This window comes from Bactrocera oleae, chromosome 5 (assembly GCF_042242935.1).
Source record: "Bactrocera oleae isolate idBacOlea1 chromosome 5, idBacOlea1, whole genome shotgun sequence".
Classification (NCBI taxonomy): domain Eukaryota; kingdom Metazoa; phylum Arthropoda; class Insecta; order Diptera; family Tephritidae; genus Bactrocera; species Bactrocera oleae.
Genome location: NC_091539.1, coordinates 14265564 through 14290617, shown reverse-complemented (window position 1 = coordinate 14290617; position 25054 = coordinate 14265564). Strand labels below are relative to the sequence as shown.

General features: G+C 33.3%; 3 protein-coding genes across 4 annotated transcripts; 2 read left to right on the top strand and 1 right to left on the bottom strand.

Moving 5' to 3' along the window:
* The first annotated feature begins 5682 nt into the window (after positions 1–5682).
* Polr2E (DNA-directed RNA polymerases I, II, and III subunit Rpb5) lies at positions 5683–6565 on the top strand. Its single transcript, XM_036371273.2, has one exon. The coding sequence runs from the start codon at positions 5770–5772 to the stop codon at positions 6400–6402; it is 633 nt and encodes a 210-aa protein (XP_036227166.1). The 5' UTR covers positions 5683–5769; the 3' UTR covers positions 6403–6565.
* Positions 6566–6644: 79 nt separating this feature from the next.
* Positions 6645–24885, bottom strand: LOC106621121 (uncharacterized). Its single transcript, XM_014239846.3, has 9 exons — positions 24476–24885; positions 24269–24412; positions 23733–24212; positions 18698–18699; positions 8578–8839; positions 8394–8525; positions 8227–8319; positions 7845–8177; positions 6645–7778 (listed from the first exon to the last, which is right to left on the bottom strand). Exons 1-9 carry the CDS (start codon positions 24758–24760, stop codon positions 6792–6794), a joined length of 2718 nt encoding a protein of 905 aa, XP_014095321.3. The 5' UTR covers positions 24761–24885; the 3' UTR covers positions 6645–6791.
* On the top strand, positions 11321–22429 carry LOC106621120 (zinc finger protein 559). 2 transcript variants are annotated; one of them, XM_014239844.3, is made up of 5 exons: positions 11321–11699; positions 11757–11888; positions 12138–12497; positions 13688–13807; positions 17360–22429. In XM_014239844.3, the coding sequence occupies exons 1-5, from the start codon at positions 11427–11429 to the stop codon at positions 18338–18340; spliced, it is 1866 nt and encodes a 621-aa protein (XP_014095319.2). In that variant the 5' UTR covers positions 11321–11426; the 3' UTR covers positions 18341–22429. The 2 variants fall into 2 exon arrangements, with proteins under 2 accessions (XP_014095319.2, XP_014095320.1); XM_014239845.3 differs by lacking the exon at positions 17360–22429 and adding an exon at positions 14606–15885 and having other exon boundaries at positions 11322–11699.
* Positions 24886–25054: the final 169 nt, after the last annotated feature.

Below are 25054 nucleotides of genomic sequence, written 5' to 3'. Positions count from 1 at the left end.
CAGACCTACTGTTCCGAGGTGCAGCTTCTTTCAGGGAGGTAAGCATTCAATCCGACAGCAAAGCGGTAATACTAGTGTTGTGCTCGCAAACTATGCGCTCAAAGTTAGTCAAGGAGTGTCTTTCCTCACTAGATTTAGCATCAAGCTTCTTCATTATTTGACTCGTTTGAGTGCTCGGTCACAGCGGAATCGCTGGAAACTATAAATCCGATGAGATCGTAAGAGGCGCACCCTTTCCCGATCACATCGGAGTGGGAACGAGTCGGATCTCTGTTGTCATCTTGCATTCACAAATTTGTCAAAGTTGCTCAGCTTTTGCAATACTGAGGTTGAAACAATTCGGGAGTCATGCCTTCGGCGAATCAGGAGACACAGCCGAAACTAGCATTAGCCGCCTCAACATATTTGTGAACGGCTTTATGAGCAATTTTAGTTTTGGGTACCATAACGGACCGGAGTTATAAGTATAAAATCAACATGACGAACGTCATTATATTGAATATATATAACAAATTTATGTGTAATAAAGACCGATTTCTTCTATTTTGCAAAGATAGGTATCTGTATATCAAAATTAACATATGTACATATGTTTTGTTTTGCTCAAATTACCGACTTAATGAAAGAATTGTCTGCTAGAAAATCACATACATATATACATATAAATGTAAGTTGCCGTCAGTGAAAGAGAGGGGAGGAGATCGGTGATAATTTCTCCCTTGGTTGCGTGGTTCGAAAATAATGTTATATGCAGCGTTGCAAAGAATGCATAAAAAAAATTCAAATTGAAAAATACCCGTGCAATTTAAATATACAAAGTTTATTAAATATTTTAATTACTGACGCTTAGTTTTAAATTAATTATCCTATAACAATGACTACTTAAAGGTGTAGAAGCACGGATCGCAAAAAAGGAAGCGGTGAAGGTTGAAGCCGTTGAATCCGATCAGGCGTAAAGATGTACCGAGTGAAAGAAAAACATGTAACGCATCGGATGGTTGTTTGAATTAAATGTATAAAACCAGAGAATGTTAATGAATAGAGAAGGCGCAAATGTTAAATGAAATCTTTTTGAGTACTAATTTGTAGTTTCACATGAGGGAACATCGAAAAATATAACTTCGAAAAAGAAAAATACACCACACAATGTGCGAAATGCTATAAATAGACACAACGAATATTCCTAAATGAAAAATCGTTGCGCATACTTATTTAGATTTATGTTTTCAATTTCTATGATATGACAAAATTTATAATTATGAAAACCTTTTGAATTAAAAAGCTGTATTACCGGTAAAAACCCCTGAGTTTATAATAAAATAAACATTTAATAGGCTATTTTTACAACTTATGTGCTTATGTGCGTTGCGTGAGCAATACCTATTGAGCAAAGAATAATAATAAAACAGTGGCTCAGCGGCCGCGTTTTCACTTTTGAGCTGGCTGAGGTCGTAAGCGTGAAGGAGTTAAGCTCAATTGGAATACGAGTCTATACGTTCAAATCCTAAAACTCATGAAACTTAAATGTTATTTAATTTTTTTATTTATTAATTGGAGTCTAAGCATATCATAATTCAATTACATTAATAGCACTACTTCCTAAGATAATTAAAATATTTCACGAAAATATGTTCATATTGTGACGAACACGGATGATAGAACAAAATCGAATCGACGATAAATTGCCAGAAGCAACTAGACAGCGAATTCGTAGTTGCCAGAATGTTCTAGTAGTAAAGTAGTTAGCGAATTCGTAGTGGCCAGAATGTTCTAGAAGCAATGTTTTTTTACAGATTTACTATATAAGGGCTGCCGGATTGCGCAGCAAACACAGTTCTAGTTAGAGTGTTGTCGTGATAAGAGCTATCAAGCTATAAGCAAGAAATTTTAAGTTCGAATAACGAGCAATAAGTGTTAAGTTGTTTTAATTAGAAATAAAGATAAGTGTGTAGCCATTAAATTGGGACTTTTATTTAACAATCCAGTGATCGAACTCAAGAGTGAGTTATAGCAGAGAACGTAAATGAATAGAGAAGGAGCAAATGTTAGCTGTTCTAAAATGTTAATTACGATGATGACGAAAACGCGCAAGTTCGAAAATAAAATGTCACCACACCTATCAGGGTACGCAACGAACTACACCACTCTATAAGCAAAATGTATATACATACATGTTCATTGGTATGCGCATAAACAAAAATTAAAATAATAAAAACGAAAGTAATTGACCTCCGACAAGAAAATATAAATAATGAGGGAAATAATACTAAAATAGAATTCAAATATCATTTAATAAAAAAGAGTTATAAAAATAAAAAATTGTATAATATATAAAAATATGATAGGATTTGAACTTAGGCAAAACATTTCATTGCAATAAGGAAGTGTGCTATACAAGCAGCACAACAGATGATATTAGAACATATTTGTCTAATCTGTGAACTCAAACAGCTATTGTTGTTTACTTGCTTCAATGTTCATATGTCTATATGTGAATATTCTTGAAATTGCCTTCCTTCATTCGCATGTCCAAATATATTTGCATATATGTACACATATGTACATATGTATGTCCATCAATATGCCTTTCGCAAAAAATCAAACACTCGCGCAAGTGACAAAAAAAACGTAGACGCACCATCATCGGCCAATAATATTCAAGCGAACTCGCGGCATATTTTCTAAGTATTTTATATTACAACGACAACAAATTCATTCATAAGGAACGTGCGCTGCTTCAAAGCAAAGTGCGTTCGTTCATAACTCTGCGCCGCGCTATTTTTTCTGGGCGCCTGGTAAACCATATTTGGTTTTCATATAGAATTCCTACCGCAAATGCGCGAAAATAAAAATGAATGAAATTGAATTTGAATGTCTTCAGTAAAATTGAAGAATCACCAAAATTTCAATTTTACAATTTGTATCACTGAAAATCCTACCATCCCCCTCGCGTTTGTATGTTGCCCACAAGCTGCTTCCTCACAACATTTGCTAAAAATCAGAAATTGAAGAATTTGTCTGATGTTCACTTCAAAAAGGAGAATTGGTAACATGACCTATAAGCGAGTTAAAATAATATTTTAATTTTTTTCATATTATGCACTATTTATGGCTTAAATTATAAAATTTATATAAATATGCCATTCATAAGAAATCTTTAACTACTTCTACATTTTCTAAGCACACTGCATATAGTACTTTTATATGTTTACTTATTATCATTGTTTCATAGTTTTTCGATTTAGTCCATTTTATCTAAATACGACGCTATGAAAATGCAGTCCAATTGGTAATCGCAATATTTCAAAAGAGCATAAGTCAACTTTCAATAGCAAACCTCTGCAAAAAAGACAAACGAGACAACATAGCCAACCGACATTGTCCTAAAATTGTCGATTCAAACAAATTTTGTCGACTCCGCGACGATGCGCAAAATTCGGCGTCAATATGAGCTTATACGTATGTATGTTTGTGGACAAAGTCGTCATTTGGTTTTTTTCAACAACACAATGTCCGCGCGAACTCGCCGTTATTTCGTTGGCTTGCCACCATGCACAGAGGCGTGTCAAGTGAGGACTCTTAATATATTATATTAATTTGTTGCTTAATTGTATTGAAAAATACTAATGCATCAGAAGGTTTTCATAATTAAAAATTTTGTCATATCATAGAAATTGAAAACATAAATCTAAATAAGTATGCGCAACGATTTTTCATTTAGGAATATTCGTTGTGCCTATTTATAGCATTTCGCACATTGTGTGGTGTATTTTTCTTTTTCGAAGTTATATTTTTCGATGTTCCCTCATGTGGAATTACAAATTAGTACTCAAAAAGATTTCCTTTAACATTTGCGCCTTCTCTATTCATTAACATTCTCTGGTTATAGGTAGACGATTTATCGAGAAATCCGTTACAATATGTTTGGGTTTATCTCATGTTCCCTTATTTATGCGTATTTACAGAAATGTGATAATCACACATACATTCATAAGTACACGTACGCTGATGCTTGCTTCTTTTTGTCCCGCACAAACAATGACTTTTGTCAACTTTTTTTGCTTTTTGCGAGAAGCAAGTTGAATGATCGCAAGCAAGAAGGGGTCAGGGGCGCACTGCCACATAATTATATCAGATATATATTTTATTTATCGAATTTATTTTCAAAACGATTATAGGTATGAATTTATTTGTATTTATATTTTTACGATTGTTATTATTATATTACGAAAATAAATCATTAATGCATTAGTATTTTTCAATACAATTAAGCAACAAATTAATATAATATATTAAGAGTCCTCACTTGACACGCCTCTGTGCATGGTGGCAAGCCAACGAAATAACGGCGAGTTCGCGCGGACATTGTGTTGTTGAAAAAAACCAAATGACGACTTTGTCCACAAACATACATACGTATAAGCTCATATTGACGCCGAATTTTGCGCATCGTCGCGGAGTTGACAAAATTTGTTTGAATCGACAATTTTAGGACAATGTCGGTTGGCTATGTTGTCTCGTTTGTCTTTTTTGCAGAGGTTTGCTATTGAAAGTTGACTTATGCTCTTTTGAAATATTGCGATTACTAATTGGGCTGCATTTTCATAGCGTCGTATTTAGATAAAATGGGCTAAATCGACAAACTATGAAATAATGATAATAAGTAAACATATAAAAGTACTATATGCAGTGTGCTTAGAAAATATAGAAGTAGTTAAAGATTTCTTATGAATGGCATATTTATATAAATTTTATAATTTAAGCCATAAATAGTGCATAATATGAAAAAAATTAAAATATTATTTTAACTCGCTAATAGGTCATGTTGCCAATTCTCCTTTCTGAAGGGAACATCAGAAAAATTCTTCAATTTCTGATTTTTAGCAAATGTTGTGAGGAAGCAGCTTGTGGGCAACAGACAAATGCGAGGGGGATGGTAGGATTTCCAGTGGTGGCTGTCAAATTGTAAAATTGAATTTTTCTCGTTTTACTGAAATATTCAAATTCAATTTCATTTATTTTTATTTTCGCGCATCTGCGGTAGGAATTGTATTTTATTTTTATAACTCTTTTTTATTAAATGATATTTTAATTTTATTTTTATATTATTTCCCTCATAATTTTTATTTTCTTGTCAGACGTCAATTTCTTTCGTTTTTATTATTTAAATTTTTGTTTATGGGCATACCAAAGAACATCTGTGCATATGTATGTATGTATATACATTTTGCTTATAGAGTGGTGTAGTTCGTTGCGTAAATTGATAGGATGGTGAAATTTTATTTTCGAACTTGCGCGTTTTCGATGTTCCCTCATCGTATTTAACATTTTAGTACAGCTAACATTTGCTCCTTCTCTATTCATTTACGTTCTCTGATTTAACTATTTAGTACAGCTAACATTTGCCTTCTCTATTCATTAACATTCTCTGGCACGAGTTTGATTTTTTTACAAAAGGCATTTATTAACATTCTCTGGTGCTACCATGTTATCCAAAATTAAACTTCACTTGTGGTATTACCAGACAATATATTATTATGTAGCTATCTTAAGTGAAATTTTGCAATATTATGAAAACTGTTGGTAAGTCTAGTTAAGGCATAAGCTATCGATAGTCAAAAGAAACTACCGATAGTGAGATGAAAATAAAACTATCAATAGTCCCATCGACTGTTCTGCACTTCTACTAATAATAGATGTCAAAGTGAGCATTGTGGTTGCTTCGTCAATAGTTTAATTTAATTTTTGTGTGTTTTATTAGTTGACAAAATGGATGATGAAGCAGAGACTTACAAGCTTTGGCGCATTCGTAAAACTATAATGCAACTTAGCCACGACCGTGGTTATCTGGTAACGCAAGATGAATTAGATCAAACATTGGAGCAGTTTAAAGAAATGTTTGGCGATAAACCCAGCGAAAAGCGGCCAGCACGTTCCGACCTTATAGTTTTAGTGGCGCATAATGATGATCCAACTGACCAGATGTTTGTTTTCTTCCCGGATGAACCGAAAATTGGCATAAAAACTATCAAAACATATTGTACAAGAATGCAAGAAGAGAATATACATCGTGCGATCGTAGTAGTGCAAGCAGGCATGACACCATCGGCCAAACAATCTTTGGTTGATATGGCGCCAAAGTATATTCTAGAACAATTCCTTGAATCGGAACTTCTAATCAATATTACAGAACATGAACTGGTTCCCGAACACGTTGTAATGACACCAGAAGAAAAGCAAGAGTTACTGGCACGTTATAAACTGAAAGAGAACATGTTAATGCGAATTCAAGCGGGAGATCCTGTTGCGCGTTACTTTGGTCTCAAACGTGGACAAGTAGTTAAAATTATACGTTCATCGGAAACAGCTGGTCGTTATATATCTTACCGACTTGTTTGTTAAAATATAGTTTTGTATTAAGATGTAGATTTAAAAATAAATTTGTTTATCACTTACTTTTATTAAAATATGTACCAATTTCATAGGTCCGTTGTTTCAGATTTTCAAGTTCTGATTTTAATATATATCCACTAAAGTAACACAATTTCCGATATCTAAGTATATGTCTACCATAAAAATTATGAAAAAAAATTTTCATATGAGCGGTAAGACAATGCGAATAACTGTTAGTAATACATAATATGTTTAGAAAATTGAGTTTTATTTGTGAGACTTTTTATTGTAAATTTTAAATATATTTCTTTTAACTTAATTTGCAAAAGCTGTAAATATGCAATGAAAATTTAATAATTTAATTGATGTTTCAAGGAATAACTCCTTTCTAACTATTATCAACTATTTATGGGCTTGTAAATCAACGACTTGTTTACGTTAGCTAATGATGTTCCGTGTGATTTCATATGTCCGCTAAGACCTGCATGTTGGGCAAAACGTTTTGTACAAATCTTGCAAACAAATTTCTTTTCTTTATCATGAATATATTTGTGCTGACGTAATTGTTTAGCACTTGTAAATCCTTTGTTGCACACATTACAAATTTTATCTTTAACTTTCATATGTACATTCATATGTTCTTTTAATAAACCCTTTTTGAAGAAAGGTTTATCACAAAGCTCGCAATTGTAACAAGGTCGGTTTTGATGACGTCGCATGTGCATACTAAATACAGATGCTGTTCGCAGGCTCTTGCCACATATATCACAAAAGTAGGGGTTCTCACCTGTGTGCGAGCGAATATGTATTTTTAAATCTGTTGATGTTGCACAGGATTTATTACATATTTCACAATTATATGTGAAGTCATGCACGTGCCTACGTAAGTGTACTGTTAAGTTAGCGGCAATCTTAAATTCATGATCACATATGTGACATTTGTATGGTAAGGACCCATTGTGTGTTGATAGATGTATCTTATATTGTCCTAAACTAGAAAGTATTTCTCCACATATTGAGCATTCATATGGCGCCACATTTACTTCAATAAAAGCAATGTGATCGTAGTAAGAGTATGGTGACTTATAAGCAATTTTGTTTCGTTTACAACGTAATTTTTGTTTCTTTTCGTCGGAACATATTTTTCGCAATTTCGCTATTTCACTTTCTAAATCCTTTTGTGTCATACATAAACCAGTTTCCAAATTAAAATCATTATGTATGCATTCTAAAGCATCACGGCGTCGATTGCTAAATCTATATGTAATGTCATTTTCATCCCAAAGACATGGATACTTTTTATAAAGTTCTGCTAAAGCGATATACTGATCGTCAGTTAATAACGGCGGAGTTAAAATAGTTTTTTTAATTTCTACAGATTTCGTCTAGAAATAAACAATTTTAATAAATTTATGTAAAAATCGAATCCCTTTCCGTGGGACTTGTCATACCTTTTGGGTTTGCTTCTGCACACGCGGTTTTTGTTTTATAAATGATTTCAGGTCTGTGAGCCAAGCGGGGGTGTATTCCCGACCTTTGGCTTCATAAATTTGCATTCGAATTATCTCAGTACGAAGTTTAAATCGGAATTTTGCTACTAACTTCTGAATGTTTTTCCATTCTTCTGGCATGCCCACGCTTGAGGCTATATTTTTTAATAAATTCTCTTTCTCTTTTTTTGTTGGTTGCCTAATTCTTTTATCCCATAATGCTGGGTGTTTTGCATAACTCGAAAATATATCTGTCATCTTGGTAGTTTGGAATAAATTTTTAAGATCATCCACCTGAAAATGAATTTTTATTATTTATTTTCCTTTATGCACTAATACACACCTGCTCATTGATATAAATTCCTGCGTTGCCAATTTTATCAGGAGCATTATCAAAATAATCGGTATCTACGGATTCCTCAAAACTATTGTTATCCTAGAAAGTTAAAATATAGGCTTCTTATTAAAATTTGAAGATTTAAGATTTTTATGTGCTATCAATTATTTTACTTCACTGAATCCGTCCCCACATTCTTCTGGAATAGCCGCATCTTTATCTATTTCATTGCTAATATTTTCAGAATCTAATTCTATTTCAACTCTTTCGAAGCCATTTAAATAACAACCATTTTCATCGTCATCCTATAAAAATATAAGACCTATACCAAAATTTTGTAAACATACTTAAGGTTACCTCCAAGTCCATTTTATCAGCCGACATATCAATTTTCTCTGTTTTTGTAAACGAATGTTTGTCGATATCTTTGAAATTTTGATTATTCATTTTAGGAAAATGGTCTTCGCACATATGATGAATAAATTTTTCCAACTGAAGGAATGTATATTCACAAAATACGCAATTCAGAAAAAATTGTTGATTTCCGGCAGATAATAGAGCAGATATTTCTCCACATTTTATTTCTTCTTTTTTATAATCCATAGTCATTAAAGCAGCACTAAGTAACACAGCCCGATGTTTATATACAAAAGTTATACAAATAAGGAATATTGAAATTTTATGGAATATTTTTGATATTATTTGTATAGTATCCTATAAGAAATGCATTCACAAAATTTGTAAACAAACAGCTTAAGTTTGATGTGCGATGTTGCCGTATGAATTAAAAGTAACTTTTTCTAAAATAATGGGTGGAATATACCAAAAAGTTTGATACAAAAAGATACCGACAAGTTCACTATCATTTAAATCATGCGTTAATTACTAATTACGCTACTAGAGATTTTCCTTAAAGTATTCGTTTGTTTCTGTTTTTGAGCAATTATAGGGCAGTACATATTTTTGGTAGCAGTTTTTTGGAAATTGAATATTATTCACTAAATTATTAAATATATTCTTTATACATTTTTATATATTATAGGTTATACGGTTGTTTTTTGCAGGGGGTGAAAACATTCCTTAACTAATTGTCTGGAGTGCTGCCGATATAAACGTCTTAGTCCGGATAAAAATCAGTGTCGGTTTCGGTCACATACAATAGATAAATAACTATATAAAGAATGAGGTTTGCACCGCGACCTAAGGTCTATTGTGCCCTCCCCTCTATCACAGCGACCCACATAGCTCCAGCACATTGATGAATTCCAATATACTGCTGGGTGCCAGCGAGGCGATGTGATCCCTATTCGGAAACATGGATCAAAGGATCTTGATCTTGCATCTGCAGACGGCAGTGCTGTCTATTAGCAGGTGTTCTGGAGTTTCCGGCTCTATATCGCAGAACTGACAGTTTGCACAAGAGGCTAGGCTCATGTTAAATAAGTGCTTCTTGAGCTTGCAATGGCCAGTGTTGAATGCAACAAGTAGCCGAAATTTGTTCCTCAGGAGATTGATTACATTGTTAAACCTGCTGAGGTTGTAGTTGTCGCCAATGCCTCTCCTCTTTACGGAGCAGCTCCTTTATGGTATGAGAGAGCAGAGCGGGCAAACTCATCAGCTTGTTCATTCCCGGCACGCAGAAGAGGTGCACTCGGTTGAGACCTAATAAGCTTTTAAGCGTTCTATTCACTCCTGCACCAGTAGCGATTTAATCTCATAAAAAGAGATGGCTTTGAGTGCCGCTTAGCTAATGCTGAGTATGGCGATACTTTCGTTGCGTTGGATTTTTATCTCTAATCACCGACTTATTGCTTAAAATATGCTTGGAAAACTACCCATAGGTATAGAGAATTCCTTCGTGGGAAAACAGCCATTGGTGTTTTATCACTTAGAGCCTTCATTTGTTGGAGGAATCCAGGGTTAGCCCTAATTGTTTGACCACATTATTCATATTTAACTCTCTGCCGTCAAGGATAAATTCCTAAGGCCGGGCAGGAACCTTCGTCTAGTGAACGAGACGATGGTAGTTTTCGGGGAGTTGATGTTAAAACCAACCAGATAAGATACTGGCTGAGTTTTTTTTTTTTAATATTATATAAATGGTTTAATGTACATATCTTCCAAACCGCTGAAGCTAACTTAACCAAATTTGCTGGGATGAATCTTTTTAGTACTTTTTTATACGCTGTGAAAATAGGTAAAATCAGATAAAACTCATTAAATAAATGCGCCATAAGCATTAAATTTCACAAACACGATGGTAGGGAAGAACTTTATGGGAGTAGGAGGTGTAAAAATTAGAAAATAGGCGTGGCTCAACCAAATTTGGTATGTGAGATTACCCAGCCATTCCTATGACAAACTGTGAAAATGTGCGAAATCGTACAACGGCTATAAAACTATGCAACCAAACGCATGAACTATCCATCCTGCAAAAAATGCCCCTAACACTATGCAGCTAAAAGCATCAACTATCCATGCTGTCATTTGAATAATAAATGAAAAGTCAGTTTTCGGTCAATATTTCTTTCAGCTTATATAAGAAATTATTATTTTTGACTTTTAATTTGAAGTGGTTAAAAGGGTTTTTTTTTTTATTTAAACTATATTTATTATGAATACAAGCAAGTTTACTAGTCAGAGCAATTGTCAATAGCACAAATTTGGGGGGATTTCCTTTTGTATACACAAAAAGGTTATAAGTATTGCGAGTAGGTGATGATGATAGTAATAAAATTTATGTTCCTGTTTTTATGATAATCATTTATTTTTTTTTTTAAGTTTTTCTTACTTTAAAAATTGATTAACCTTATTACTTTTGTTAACATCATAGCTTTAAAGATAAGGAACGTATCATTAATTTTTGCATACAATCAACGTCTCTTTTTCCGCGGTTTTTCTTTTACATGGTTTTTTCTGGAACCAATTTACTATGTAAAAACAGAATTAGGTATGTAGAACTTGAAACTAGTCATATAACCGGAAAATCGAGCACCACGCATCGATTCTTGATAGATTTCGGAAAGTAAAGGTCGGCTCCAATAAATCGATTATTTTATGAGAAAATTCGATTATTGAATTGAATCGGAATCGAGTTTTCCATCTCTAATTTGTTTACAATTTGGTCGGAGTTGAATAATTTTTGTATAAAGAGCGGAAAGTTTTTATATTTGCCCACGTGAAATAAATATTTCAAACAAGAAAACATGGAGATACAGAGAAACAATGCTAAAATTCAATGCAGTGATTTCAAAAAATGTGGAGAAATAGCCACATTGCTATCGATTGGAAAGCCAGAATTTTTTCTAAATTGTGGTTTTTGTGAATATACTTTCCTTCAATTAGATAATTTTATCCACCATATGTATGAAGACCATCACAACGAATTTCCTGGTTACGAATTAAAACAAGAACCCAATGAAATAGAAGAAATAATGATCGAGGAAAAATATAACACAGAACCCGAAGAAATTGACGATGTAAGCTGAATAGTGTGAAATCGAAAATGCACATCAATTAATAAAGGTTACTTTCAGTATAATGATGCTAATGATTTTATACTAAAAGGATTTGAAAAAGTAGAAATTGAAATGGATCTGTCTGAAGAGCACATTCCACTCGATATTGGAGATAATTTTACCAAAGAATATTGGGATGAAGAGAACCTGGTAAATTTGGATACTTTTTTTGTTACGAAATATTAAATTAGGTACTTATAACACCAATAGAAATTTTTGCTTTTTCAGTTGTCGTTCCCGAAACGTCTTTTGTTAAATATATTGTTTTGTTTTCGGAATGACAAGTTTTTATTTGTAATATTCCCATAAACTCCTATTTTAGCTTAGTTATTCTCCATGCTTACAATCATCTGAATCGGTTCATTAAAGATCTAATATTTTGTATTCACCTGTTCACAGCTTGAAAATAATTTACAAGGAGAATTCCAAAAAGGATATAACGTGAAATTGCCCACAGAAAAGGAAAACACCCGTAACCGACAGCACTCAAAAAAACATAAAAACAAATTATCAGAATATGAGTACGATAGTGAAGAAACTACTGGTGACTTTACGATCTCTGAGAAAATTAGAGTAGAAAGAATATGTAAAGTCAATAGTAGGCAAAAATATAAAAAAAAGGAAAATATATTAAAAGATGACAAAATTATAAGCGCCGAAAGTGGTAATGACTCCGAGATTCCACAGGAAAACCTAAATTTCTCTTACTTTGAAGAAAATAGTCATGTCGTGCCCAAAAAGAGATTAGATGGCTACCAGGTAAGATTACAAGACAATTCTAATAATATTTTCAGTGTAAATGATATATTTTATTCTATGTTGCCTTTCGAATTCATATTCCACTTTAATACCATAGTTGGTAAATAAAAATTTAATATGGTTGTCGGGTCTTGGAAATTATGTTTAAATAAATAGTTTAATTTTTATATAAATATATAATGTCTGCCTTTGTTGTTGTAGCAAGTATTTAAGCCCTGTTTGGGAAAATATAAATGTCAAGTGTTGTCTAAATCTCTTAGGGATAGGTCTAGGAAACAATCTGTTCCGACGGGGTTCGACGAAATGAAGAGAGGTGTTCAGTGAGTGGGTTTAGCAGAGCATGCAAAGAGGTGATTATTGTTAAGCGGAGATTCTTTACACGCAGGACATATGTTACGTATGTATGTAAGAAAAAAGTTTCGGTAGCGTCACTCGGATTTCACGCGACAATCGAGCTCACGAAGGAACCTGATGAAAGTATTAATAGCTCCACGTCTGAAGTTGGTAGCTCCGAACTCGCTTCGGTATATTTTTGAATCGATTCCAGTGATCGATGTGCAATCATCAGCGTACGAGGCAATAAAAAATTACCTCTGGTGGAGGATGGAGTTTGAAGATGTAGAAGTCAAAGAGTATCGGGAAGAGGACACCACCCTGCGAAACAAACTGTTTGTGGTCTTCGATTTGGTCTTAGTGATGACAGCTTTAACCTCTTCGTCGGTGAAGGCAAGTGGTGCGCAGTTGTTTGGCGTTTTGCGCAACCGTCGGATGGCGATGGGTGCAATATAAATTGTCGGCTAAAGTAGCTCAGGCACCACTTCGAATAGAAGGAGGCATGATCATAAAAATGGATTACAACCGGTCGTCGTGTTTCGTCGGATTTTATTAGTTCATAATTTGCTTGCACAGCAGAGAGATTGCAAGACTCCGGTCGATTATATTAGTTTATCAGTTGAAGTCCTTTAAATAACAGCCCTTGACCAAATAAAATTCACAATTAATAATAATATGCCTCGGAAAGATCGCTTCGTTGCGACAACTGAAGTTACATATATTATTTAAAAACTTTTAGTAATTTGCACTGGAAATACCGAATTATTTAACTAAAACTTACTAAATAAGTACACAAATATATCACATTAGTAATTAACATAAACTCATTGGTTTCTCATTGTGTTCTTTATTCGCAGCTGACTAGTAGTTCTTATAAATCAGATGACTCTGATGTCGGTGAAGAGTTAGAAGAAACTCAAGTTTCAGACTCTGGGCAAAGTGAAGATAAAAGAAACGAGAGTTTATATGAAGCACAAGTAAGTTTACTTCGTTTATTAGTATTAATATTATCCTTTATAATTTTACTAATAGTGATGAAATTTCGAAATTTACACATTATCCTATTTATTATCTATTTTAGAAAGAAATTTTATTAAGAAATATGTGCCTAAGTTTTGTGATGTATGTGTTATAATATTTGTATAACAAAATAGTATGAACATATATAACTTTTATTAATGTCAGGTTAAATATATTTTTGGCTGAAAATTCGAAATAGTTCAATAACATATGAGGGCCCAATTTTAATGCATTGCATTTCAAATTATTTTTATACTCTCACAACATGTTTTTGAACAGTTAACGGTTGTTTGAATCACCTAAAACTAATCGAGATAGTTAAAGGATTGTATTTGTATAAATGATCAGGATGACGAGGCAAGTTGAAATTCAGGTGACTGTCTGTCCGTCCGTGTCCGTGCAAATAATATCTTGAGAAAAAATTTCGATATCTTGATGAATAATAATAAATTCATGTTTCTTAACATCAGGAGAAGGTTGGTATTGCAGATAAGTGGAATCGAACCATTGACACGCCCCCAAAGCGGTATTAATTGAAAACGTATAAAGTTAAATAACTAAGCTCCACTTTTGTCAATCTTTTCTAAATTAAAGAAATGCGTGTGACCATAAAAAGTATATAGTATATGATATATACATACATGTATGTGTGGATGTAATACGTTTATATATTAAGGATTATGATTCGTAATATTTCAAAAATTATATTGGGCGGTATATACATCTGGTAACTGTTACAAATGGTTTTTTTTCAGACGAAAACAATATTGAAGCCCACGAAAGTAACAATACCAAATATGATTTTAAATGATACACAATGCCAAGCATTAGCGGATATTTACAAGACACACACTTGCCTTTGGGATGAAAATGATATCGCATATCGGTTTGGCAATAGGCATAAAGAAGCATTAAACTCCATACTTGAAAAATGCAATGAAATGTGTGGCTTAAGCTTGACTAATAATGAATTGCAAAGCGAAATTGTAAGACTGCGAAAAATAACTTCAATAGAAAAGAGACAAAAAATTCTTTGTAAAAGAAAGAACACTAAATTCAAACCTCACTGTCCATATTATCAGCACATAGAATATCTCGAAGTGGATGTGTCACCCTTCGAATGCACAATATGTGAAACACTGTTTCCTGTTTTGGGTAAGCTTAAAGTGCATGTAGCATCTCATGATGGTTCGCTGCCATTTATATGCTCGCTATGTGGACATGGCTTTCAGTTGGCAAGTAATCTAACCATACATCTACGAAGGCACGTACAAGACTACACGTATACTTGTGATATATGCAGTAAATCTTTCGCTACATCCACAGATTTAAAAATACATGTACGGTTTCATACAGGGGAAAAGCCCTACGTCTGCTCTATCTGTGGCCAAAGGCGTTCAACTGCATCCCACCTATTTATACACACTTTGCGCCACCAGAATCGACGACGCCATGAATGTAAGATCTGTTCAAAGACTTTTATCGAAAAGGGAACTTTAAAAGATCACATGCTTTCGCACTCACAAGTCCGTGATAATATATGCGATGTATGCCAAAAAGGATTTAAAACTAAAAAGCATCTTTATCAACATAAATTAATTCATGCTGCAGAAAAGAAATATGCTTGTATATTTTGTGAAAAACGCTTTTCCCAGTCGGCTGGTCTAAAAGGGCATATGAAAACACATGGTACTAAGCTTTCAGCAACTTAAACTGGAAATTATCACATTATTTGCAATAGCAATATATTTATTAACTTAATAAGTGCAAAAAATATTATTTTTTATTAACTGTAATAGTAACTGTAATGGGAAACGCATTTAAGACATGTAAACTTATGTGTTCGATTTATTTAAATATTTTCTGACAATATGGTTCCGTTATTTTATATAAAGTTACTCTCATATAATAATATTAATATTAACTTTAGTCATTAAATTTTATTTAATTTAAACTTAAGTTTTGTGAACTCTATATTATTATATAAAAATATGTTGATATTATATAACATAATAAAATATCACCTGAAAATTAAAAAAGCAATCATATACAGGTTAAATATTATATTAGTTGATATATAGCAGCGAAGCGTGATTGTTATTGTTGTTATAGCGGCAGAATTATGTCGAGTTGACAGTCGTTGTCCGGAAAAATATCCAGGTTCCTTCCGGTTACGTAGACCCGACTGTCGTAGGAACGGGGCGATGCGTGGTCATGTCCACTGTTTAATAGTAATTATATTCATTCGAACTTAAGAGCTTCCATGGGTTTCACGCCTTCAAAAAAAAAAAAAAAATTTTTTTTATTGTCTTGTTTAACTTTATAACATCTCTAGAATATTATCCTAAATTCTCAAGTTGATCCGAGTAATAGTTTTGAAGTTACAGCCTTAAAAATTTGTGCGATCGAGATCAGTTTATAGTCACTTAAAACTTTTAACGCGTTTTTCTCGAAATTTTATTTTCAAAGACGGTTGTCAAGATTTCTCGCAACTACTCAACCGATCTCAATGAAATTTTGTACAGGTCTTCGAGATATAACTTACAAGGTCTTGAACGAAGGGTTTTTGTTTTGTTCAATTACAACTAATAAAAGAAAATTGAGAAATATTCACCAAAAATTTGCATATTTTTGCCAAAAATAAATTTTTTTTTTCGTCCAATACCTAGTTTATGGTCTTAGATAAAATACATGTTATTTGCTTTTTACTTTTGGTGATCTAGTAAGAATCATCTATCTACGCGAAGGCATCTTTTTGCCGAGGAACTGCCGGAAATGACGTCGCAATGGCCGAATTTTGAATATTTCATATATTATGTGAAAAAACAAAAATTATTGAAAATAGGCCAGGGTTTTCTTCGCTTGCATGACGTTAGTTGGCAGTTTATTTAATATCATACAGCGAATTTCAGAAATGCTCAGGAAAACGTGTCAGTAATACTTCTTGGCAATTGAAAGTGTTAAAAGCGTATTGAGACGATAACTTCATTATTAATAGTTGCTAAAAATTTTTCGTGGTAAATAACTTAGTTATTTCTCAAGTATAGTTTTTAAGAAAAAACGTTAATAAAAAAATAAAGCTAAGGAATATTGGTCTCAAAACTTTGTTTTATTTATGGTTTCTTGAGTCGTGGATATTAGAATTTAGGACTTGTTTTTAGCATTAGCTGGAAAGCTCAAATCTTTTATTTTGTTTTTGAAGTGAGTAGCATCTAACTGCAACAACTGTTCGAAGGTGGCTTAAAATTTGTAGGCCTCTCTATTTGTATATAATTTTGTATATAAAGGAACATTTAAATTACAATGCAGACAAATAAATTAGAGAAGAGAGAAAGAGCTAATTGTGTATCTGATTAATCTAATTTGAAATGTTTGTAGACTTTGAAAAAGCTGACGTCCTATTTTATTTGCGTTTTCAATATGTGTTTTTTGATCATAACAAGACTTCACCGATTTTAACGCATATTGTACATATTTTGAAATATAACATAAATATTTCTCTATTTCAGGCTAAATCAAAGCCATCGATTATGAAAATGACGATAACTGCGAACATTACACTAGAAGATGAGCACTACCAACTTTTGGCTGAAATATATGAGACGAATACATGTCTTTGGAATGAAGAGGACATCGCATATCGGTTTAAAAATAGGCGCGAGGAAGCATTAAAATCTGTACACGAGGAATTCACAGACAAATCTGGCCTAAACTTGACCTTAGAGGATTTGGAAAGTCAAATTGCGCGGCTGCGTAAATCTTGTTCGATAGAAAAGAAACAAAAAATTTTTTGCAAAAGAAGCAAGTTAAAATTCATACCCAAATGTTCATATTACCAGCACATAGCCTATCTCGAGGTTGATGTGCCACCTTACGAATGCACAATATGTGATAAGTTATTATCGGGTTTGGGTCAATACAAAGTGCATGTCGCATCTCATGACGGTTCGCTGCCATTCAAGTGCCATCTCTGTGGACATGGCTTCCAGTTGGCATCTAATTTAACCGTGCACTTACGGAGGCACGTGCATGATTACACGTATAATTGTGAGGTGTGCAATAAACCTTGCGCCACAACCACAGAATTAAAAATCCATATGCGTTCACACACCGGCGAGAAGCCATTCGTTTGTTATATTTGTGGCCAAAAGGCTCGAACTTCTTCACAACTTTTAGTGCATACACTGCGTCACCAGAATCGACCTCGCCACAAATGTAAACTGTGCCCTAAAACATTTTATGAAACAGGAACATTAAACGAACACATGAGTATTCACCGGAATATCAGAGACAAAATTTGCGAGATATGCGATAAAGGTTTCACTAGCAATAAGCAATTACGACAGCATCAGCTTATCCATAACGTCGAGAAAAAGTATGCCTGTAAATTTTGTGAAAAGCGCTTTGCTCAATATGCCGGCCTCAGTGGGCATATGAAAACGCATGGCACCAAATTGTCTGCGAGCGTTCCTGACAATCTTGTGGATTAAACTTTTCTGTGCTTCAAAATTCTGTTAAATATGTATAAGTATCATTAAGTATTAGTTTTCAAAAACAAACTAAAAATTTAAATTGAAAATTTATTAAAATTCTCCCTTCTTTAATCCGGTAAAGTGTTGTATACTCGATAGTATGCTCAAAAATTAATTTTTAATTAGAATTTTTAGTAATTTTTTCATCATGTTATTTTACAAAAGTAGTAATATGGCATTATTATACAATGTATTGACTAGAAGTCACGAAAATTTCTCAAAAAGAAATTGTAATTTCCAAAGTTATAGCTGTCTTTGTTGACCCAATTCCAGAAAGAGGTCCTTGCAGTGACAATCATAAGTCCTTGGAGATACATCTAAAATCAATCGGATAAAAAAAATAGTTTTATAAATAGATAATCCTGGGCCTGATCGAAGCTTTTTCTAGATTTTTGGGAAAAAATCAACAGTTTTTTTGGTTAATTGGTCTTAAGAAATCGAAATTAAAAAAAAAATCCTTCGATCAGGCCCGAATTTATTATGTATTCTAAAAGCTGTATAAATTTCATTAAAATCTACTGAGCGGTTTTTGAATTACAATTGTCACCAGTTCAAAAAACGAGAGTTTCGAGAAAAATGCATTTAAAGTTTCTTGCAGCTGCCGCCCGAGCGCTCTTTGTTATTTGTCGAATAACTCAAAAAGTAATTATCGGATCAACTTGAAATTTTCAGAGAATTTTGAAAATTCTGACTACCCCTAACCCCTTTGATTAATGATGATTATCCCGTTAGTTCCGTGTCAGCGTAAGTCAACTTGCTTCCTGTGATCAATTTGCGTGTTCTTAAAAATGTTGTGCTTATTGCAAAAGATGTTGTTGGGAGTTTTAAATTGTTGCTACTGCATTCTACATTTTCCAATTTGATGAAGTGCAGAGATCTCCCAGGAAAATTTTAATTTTATGAATGCTGCTAAAAAATATTTATTTTTCTTGCTCTTAAACAAGTCAGTATTCAGAGAATTACTCTGCAACTTCTCTGAGTACTCATTTGCCGTTTTGTAGATTTCCTTCCTTATTCCGTCGGAGTTGTCGTCTTATTTTTTGTGTCTACAATCACAAAAATTAAGAGCTATGGCCCCTACTACGGTTTTCAACCCAACTGCATTTTGGATGCAGTTTTGAAATTCGGTATTATGGTCAGAGAACTTAGAAGAAGTCCATTTACGTTCTCTGGTTAAGCAAGCCAAACATTTTAATTTGAAAAAAAATTCTGAAGAAATGTAACAGTCACAATTTCTTTTGCGCCGCGATCTGATGGTATGAACGAATATCGGTCCAACACCGGGGTGTTCATAATTCAATCGCTTCAAACTCCTTTCGGCAGCGGAAAAAAAGAATTAATTTAAATGTATCATATTTTTTTATTTTTAATGCATATTTATTATAAACATTCAAAAACTTTTTTTTTTGATTCGATTTGAAAAAACTAAACGGCATTCCAAAGGGTTTCATTGCACTTGAATTTCGTGTAAGTTTGGACCCAATCGGACCAGTAGATTTCGAGAAAACTCAAAAATAAAAATAAATAAATAAAATCGTTCGAATTTCTTCCAAACGACTTGACCGATCGACACCAAAAACTAATCAGTTCTAAACTTTGAAAAAACACATCGTTTGCTCGACGAGCTCAAAAGCAGTGAAAAAAGTGAAATTTGAACGTTAACGTATGAAATTAGCGGGAAGTTGCAGGGATGGCCCTTGAGGCCAACAGTTTTCCACATTTTTTATTTTGTGTTACACATATGTATGTATACCGTTAGTTAAAAATATAATCATCTACAGATCGGTACAGTGGGCAATAAACTCCTTTGAGAAATCTAAATCACCAGGAATAGATGGCATATGGCCAGCACCCCTAAAAAACGGAGAGCAACAACTAATTTCCGTGGTGGGGCACAGTATGAGAGAAGTCATGGCTTTAGCATACATACCTATGCCATGGAGAAGAGCTCTAGACAAGTTCATACCCAAAACCAGGCAAAAAGGACTACACTACAGCCAAGTCCTTGAGACCAATAAGCTTAACTTCCTTCAAACTACAGGCCATGGAAAAGATTATTGACAACAAATAAGAATAACCACTCTAAGAGATATATGTAACTCTGCACCATAATATGCATACATATATAGAAGGCAAATTAATTAATACAGCTTTATTTCCACTCTCATAAATTTTATTATATTAGGAATGCGATGCATAGCAAAGAGGTATTATTATGCGCTTCCATAGACATTGAAGGAGCATTTGGCACCATTTCTCATTAACATGCCAAGGTTTTGTAAATGATATCGAAATAATAGCAGTCCTGCAACGACTGCTATAGTGCCATTTACTAGAAAACATAAAATAAATATGAAAGATAAGTGGAAAAGGCACATGGACCAAGCGATCAGTAAAGCGACAAGATAACTGATGATATGCAGAAGATTGGCTAGAAAGACATAAGGATGCACCCCGCAAGATACTGCACTGGATGTATACAATGATAGTAAAGCCAATAGTCATTCCCCACAGTGGAACTAGAAGACCTGCTTGACCTCACGAAGTTATATAGCTTTCGCTAAAGAAACCCCTATTAACAATAATGAGGGATGGGACCGAAAGAAAAGATCGTAACATCAAAAAAAAAAAAAGCAGGAGAAATAAGGGAAACATTTCCCCTATCCAATTTTAATGGAGACGAAATACTGAATACAATAAATATTGACTACACATTCAGTATAGCTTTAGGAGAAAAAATATCGAGGAATAATCGCAGATAAAGGAAGAAACATAACCACATTAACAAGTGTGGTATACAGATGAATCCAAGATAGCAGAAGGAATAGGCGAGGGGATTATGGACTCAAGAACAAAGCTGGCAATCCCCATGGGCAAATACCCCAGCATCTTCCATCACCTCATGTGCAGAGATCATACTCAGGAGAATACCAGTTAATAAACATATAGTAATTTGCAGCGACAGCCAAGCTGCACTGAAGGCAATATCATCATGCACAATCAAATCGCAGATGGTATGGGAATGTGTCAAGAAACAAAATGAAGAAGGAGAATGGAATAAAGTTCGGCTTCTTTGGGTTCCGGGACATACATGTATTGAAGGAAATGAAATCGCAGACACACTTGCAAAAGAGGCAAAAAAAAAAAAATAAAAAAAAAAACCAAATCCAACTCAAACAAACCGTAATCTGAAAAAAGTGTTCATACAATGTTCAACAATACTGCAAGTATTAACACTTCACTTTTTCCAGGAATTCAGTATTGCCAAATAAAAAAAAATAAAAAAGGAACTAAAAATCACACCAAAAAAGTTTACGTACATTTCTTTTTTTTTCTGTGCTTTTGGGGGATCTAACGGTTATCAATTACTTGAGTTTAAAACTGTTCAACTGCTCAAATTATATTGCAGTAAAGTTTCAATTTTGTGTTAAACCTGAAAGTGTAAATTCAGATGGATGGAGTATAATTTTGAATGGTAAAAAACTGTCAAAAAAAAAAAAAGAAAGAAGTGTTAGTCCGAAGTATGCGCCGGCGTCTTCAAACAATTGTTGCAAAAGGGGAACATAATATTCACTCAAAACCAATTGTAACATAATTTTTCAAAATTTCAAAACTGTACGTAAACTTTTTTTGTGTTAGAAATTAAAGTTTTTTTTTTGTTTTTAATCCTTTTGCTTTTTATTACTTTAGAAAATGGGAAACTAGTTATGGTTGTGTATAATAAATTCGCGTTTTTTTTTTATATATAAGAAAGGATAGATTTGATTGAGTTTCTTCACAGAAACACCTTGTACGTAAACTTTTTTTACTCACTATAAGTACATACTATGTGCATAAGTGTCAGAAAAAAATTGCAGCATTAAAATATTTTTTCTGGAAACATAATGCTTAGAAATGTACTTAAATTAATTTTGTTTTAGGAAATAACGAATCCTACTTTCAATTGGCAAAATGTTGTACTTGTAAAAAATACTTATAAGCTTTGAAACAAAATTTTTATTTTATGCCTGAATTAAGCTCATAGAAAAAAAATTACCTTCTTATGTACCGATTACATACTTTATGCACATTGCGAAAATAAATTAATAACTTTTACAATTATACATCATTGATTCCGTATGTATCTTGACTCTTCGCACTGCCTGAATTTTCACCAAAGAAAACTTCTGCAAATTCATTTAATTCTTCGGGTGTTTTTTTCGCGGATAACTTTGTGCCATGTGACTTCATATGCCCACTTAGACCAGCGTACTGGGCGAATCGTTTTCCACAAATTTTACATACATATTTTTTGAAGGCGTCATGTATACGTTTATGTTGTTTTAATTGCATGGGACTTTTGAATCCTTTGTTGCATATATCGCATATTTGGTCTCTTGTAGCTCGGTGAACGCTCATGTGCTCTCTATATAGTCCTTTAGTGTAGAAACCTTTTCCACATACTTCACACCTATGACGTGGTCGATTTTCATGACGCCGCATATGTGTATTAAATTTTGATGCTGTTTGGAATTTATTTCCGCATATGTCACAAACAAAAGGTTTTTCTCCAGTATGAAAACGCATATGAACCTTTAACTCTGTTGTCGTTGCACAGGGCTTATTACAAATTTCACAACTATAAGTGTAGTCATGCACATGCCTTCGTAAATGTACAGTTAAATTTGTTGCTAATTTAAAACCATGTCCGCAAATATGACATTTAAATGGCAGCGAACCATCATGAGACGCTAAATGTACTTTATACAGACCAGAACCGGAAACTACTTTTCCACATATTGTACATTCAAATGGATTTACATCGACTTCCAGGAATGTAATGTGTTCGTAATAGGGACATACTGGTTTATACTCTGTATTTTTTTGTTTACATAATATCTTTTCTTTCTTTTCAATGGAGCAAGCTTTTCGTAACCGTAGGATTTCTCTTTCCAATTCCTGTTTTTCTAGATTTAAACCGGTTTCACTTTTAAATTCTTCATGAACGGCTTTTGCGGCTTCCCTACGTCGGTTACTGAATCGATACGCTATATCATTTTCATCCCAAAGGCTTGGATATCTCCGATATATTTTAGCAAGCGTAATAAATTGGTCGTCATTCAAAAGGCTTTCTGGAGGTGGGGGTTTCTTCATAAATTGTTTACAATTAAACTGAAAAAAATTTTAAAAAAATAATAATAAACTTTAGGCGAAGGTTATTTACAACTACATAGGAAGGAAAGCAGCACCAGCAATATCATTGTCTTTATCTTGGATTGCGAACAGAAGCCAATATATTGATTTTATAATATTACTTATTATGCTTTTACTTAGAAGACCTATGCACGTATGTATTAATATGTTATCTTACCTCTGATCTTTCCAAATTTCTTCTTTCGATATACTCCTCACGCTTTTCGTTGTCTAACAAAAATGTCATTGCATCAAAATAGTAAAGAGTTGATTTCTCAAATGCTGATATCCGTTTGGATTCTCTTCGAAAAGTTGTACGCAATCTAAAAATCTTTTGCCTGACATCATCTTTTGTGGCGTTTGGATACTTTTCTTTATATTTTTCAAGTAAGATATCATATTGTTGATTGCGTACCAATCTATCGGTATAAGAGTCACACTTCGAGTCCCACAGTGCACTGCATGAATGATATACTTCTATAAGTTCTATAATAAATCTTCGCTTTGCGTCACAGTTACTAGCTTTCATTTCTTTACTGTTTTCGGTTGGCTTAGTTTCGTTTTCTTCTAAATTATAAGATTCTTCGTAATCTAAATCGCTGCTAGATTTGTATTCATGCTCTGTCACCTCATGGCTTTCATCAATTTTAAAGTTTTCCTAAAATAAAGAGTTTACAAATTAAGTGGTTTCCGTAAACATTATATCAAACTTACATTTTCCATACTGTCTTCGTTAACGAAATCTTTTGGAGTTACTTCCCCTTTGATGTCAATAGAACGTTTAATGTCACTCGTGTCCAGTTCAATTTCGACTCTCTCAAAGTCTCTCATATTATAATCATCATCATCATCCGCCTCCTGTAAAACATACGCTTTTGTCTTATCTCAACTTATTTTAATACGTTGATGTACGTTAGTTACCTCTAAATTTTTAACTGAATTCAGACATTCTTCCAAGTCATCTATTTCTTCATCATATTGATCAATTTCATTGTCCTCTTCCTCTACTTTTGGTTGATTAATTTCGACTATGTGGTCTTCGCACATATGTTGCATAAAATTCTCCAATTGCAAAAAGGAATAGTCACAAAATTCGCAGTTCAAGAAAAATTCTTTCTTTCCCACTGACAGCATTGTAGTTATTTCTCCACATTTCTTTAATTTACTACATTCTATTATTTGTTTTTCAAATCCCAACGCCATCATGTGCTTTTCATACAAACTTTAATTACAAGAATACAAAATATTTCTTATTCCACTGCTTTAAAATGAAAACACGCACAATAACATCCAATCCAAAACTCTATGCTGGAGATATAAATATTAAATCGATTACTTCTTGCTATCGATAATACTTAAGGCGCATTCGCAGTGCCACTTCCAAATCGTAAGAACAAAATAGAATCGGCGACATATTATCAGTTGTAAACTTGAATAACGTATAATAAAACGTTAAGTTGTTGAATAAGAAATAAAGATACATGTTTATCTATTAACGCT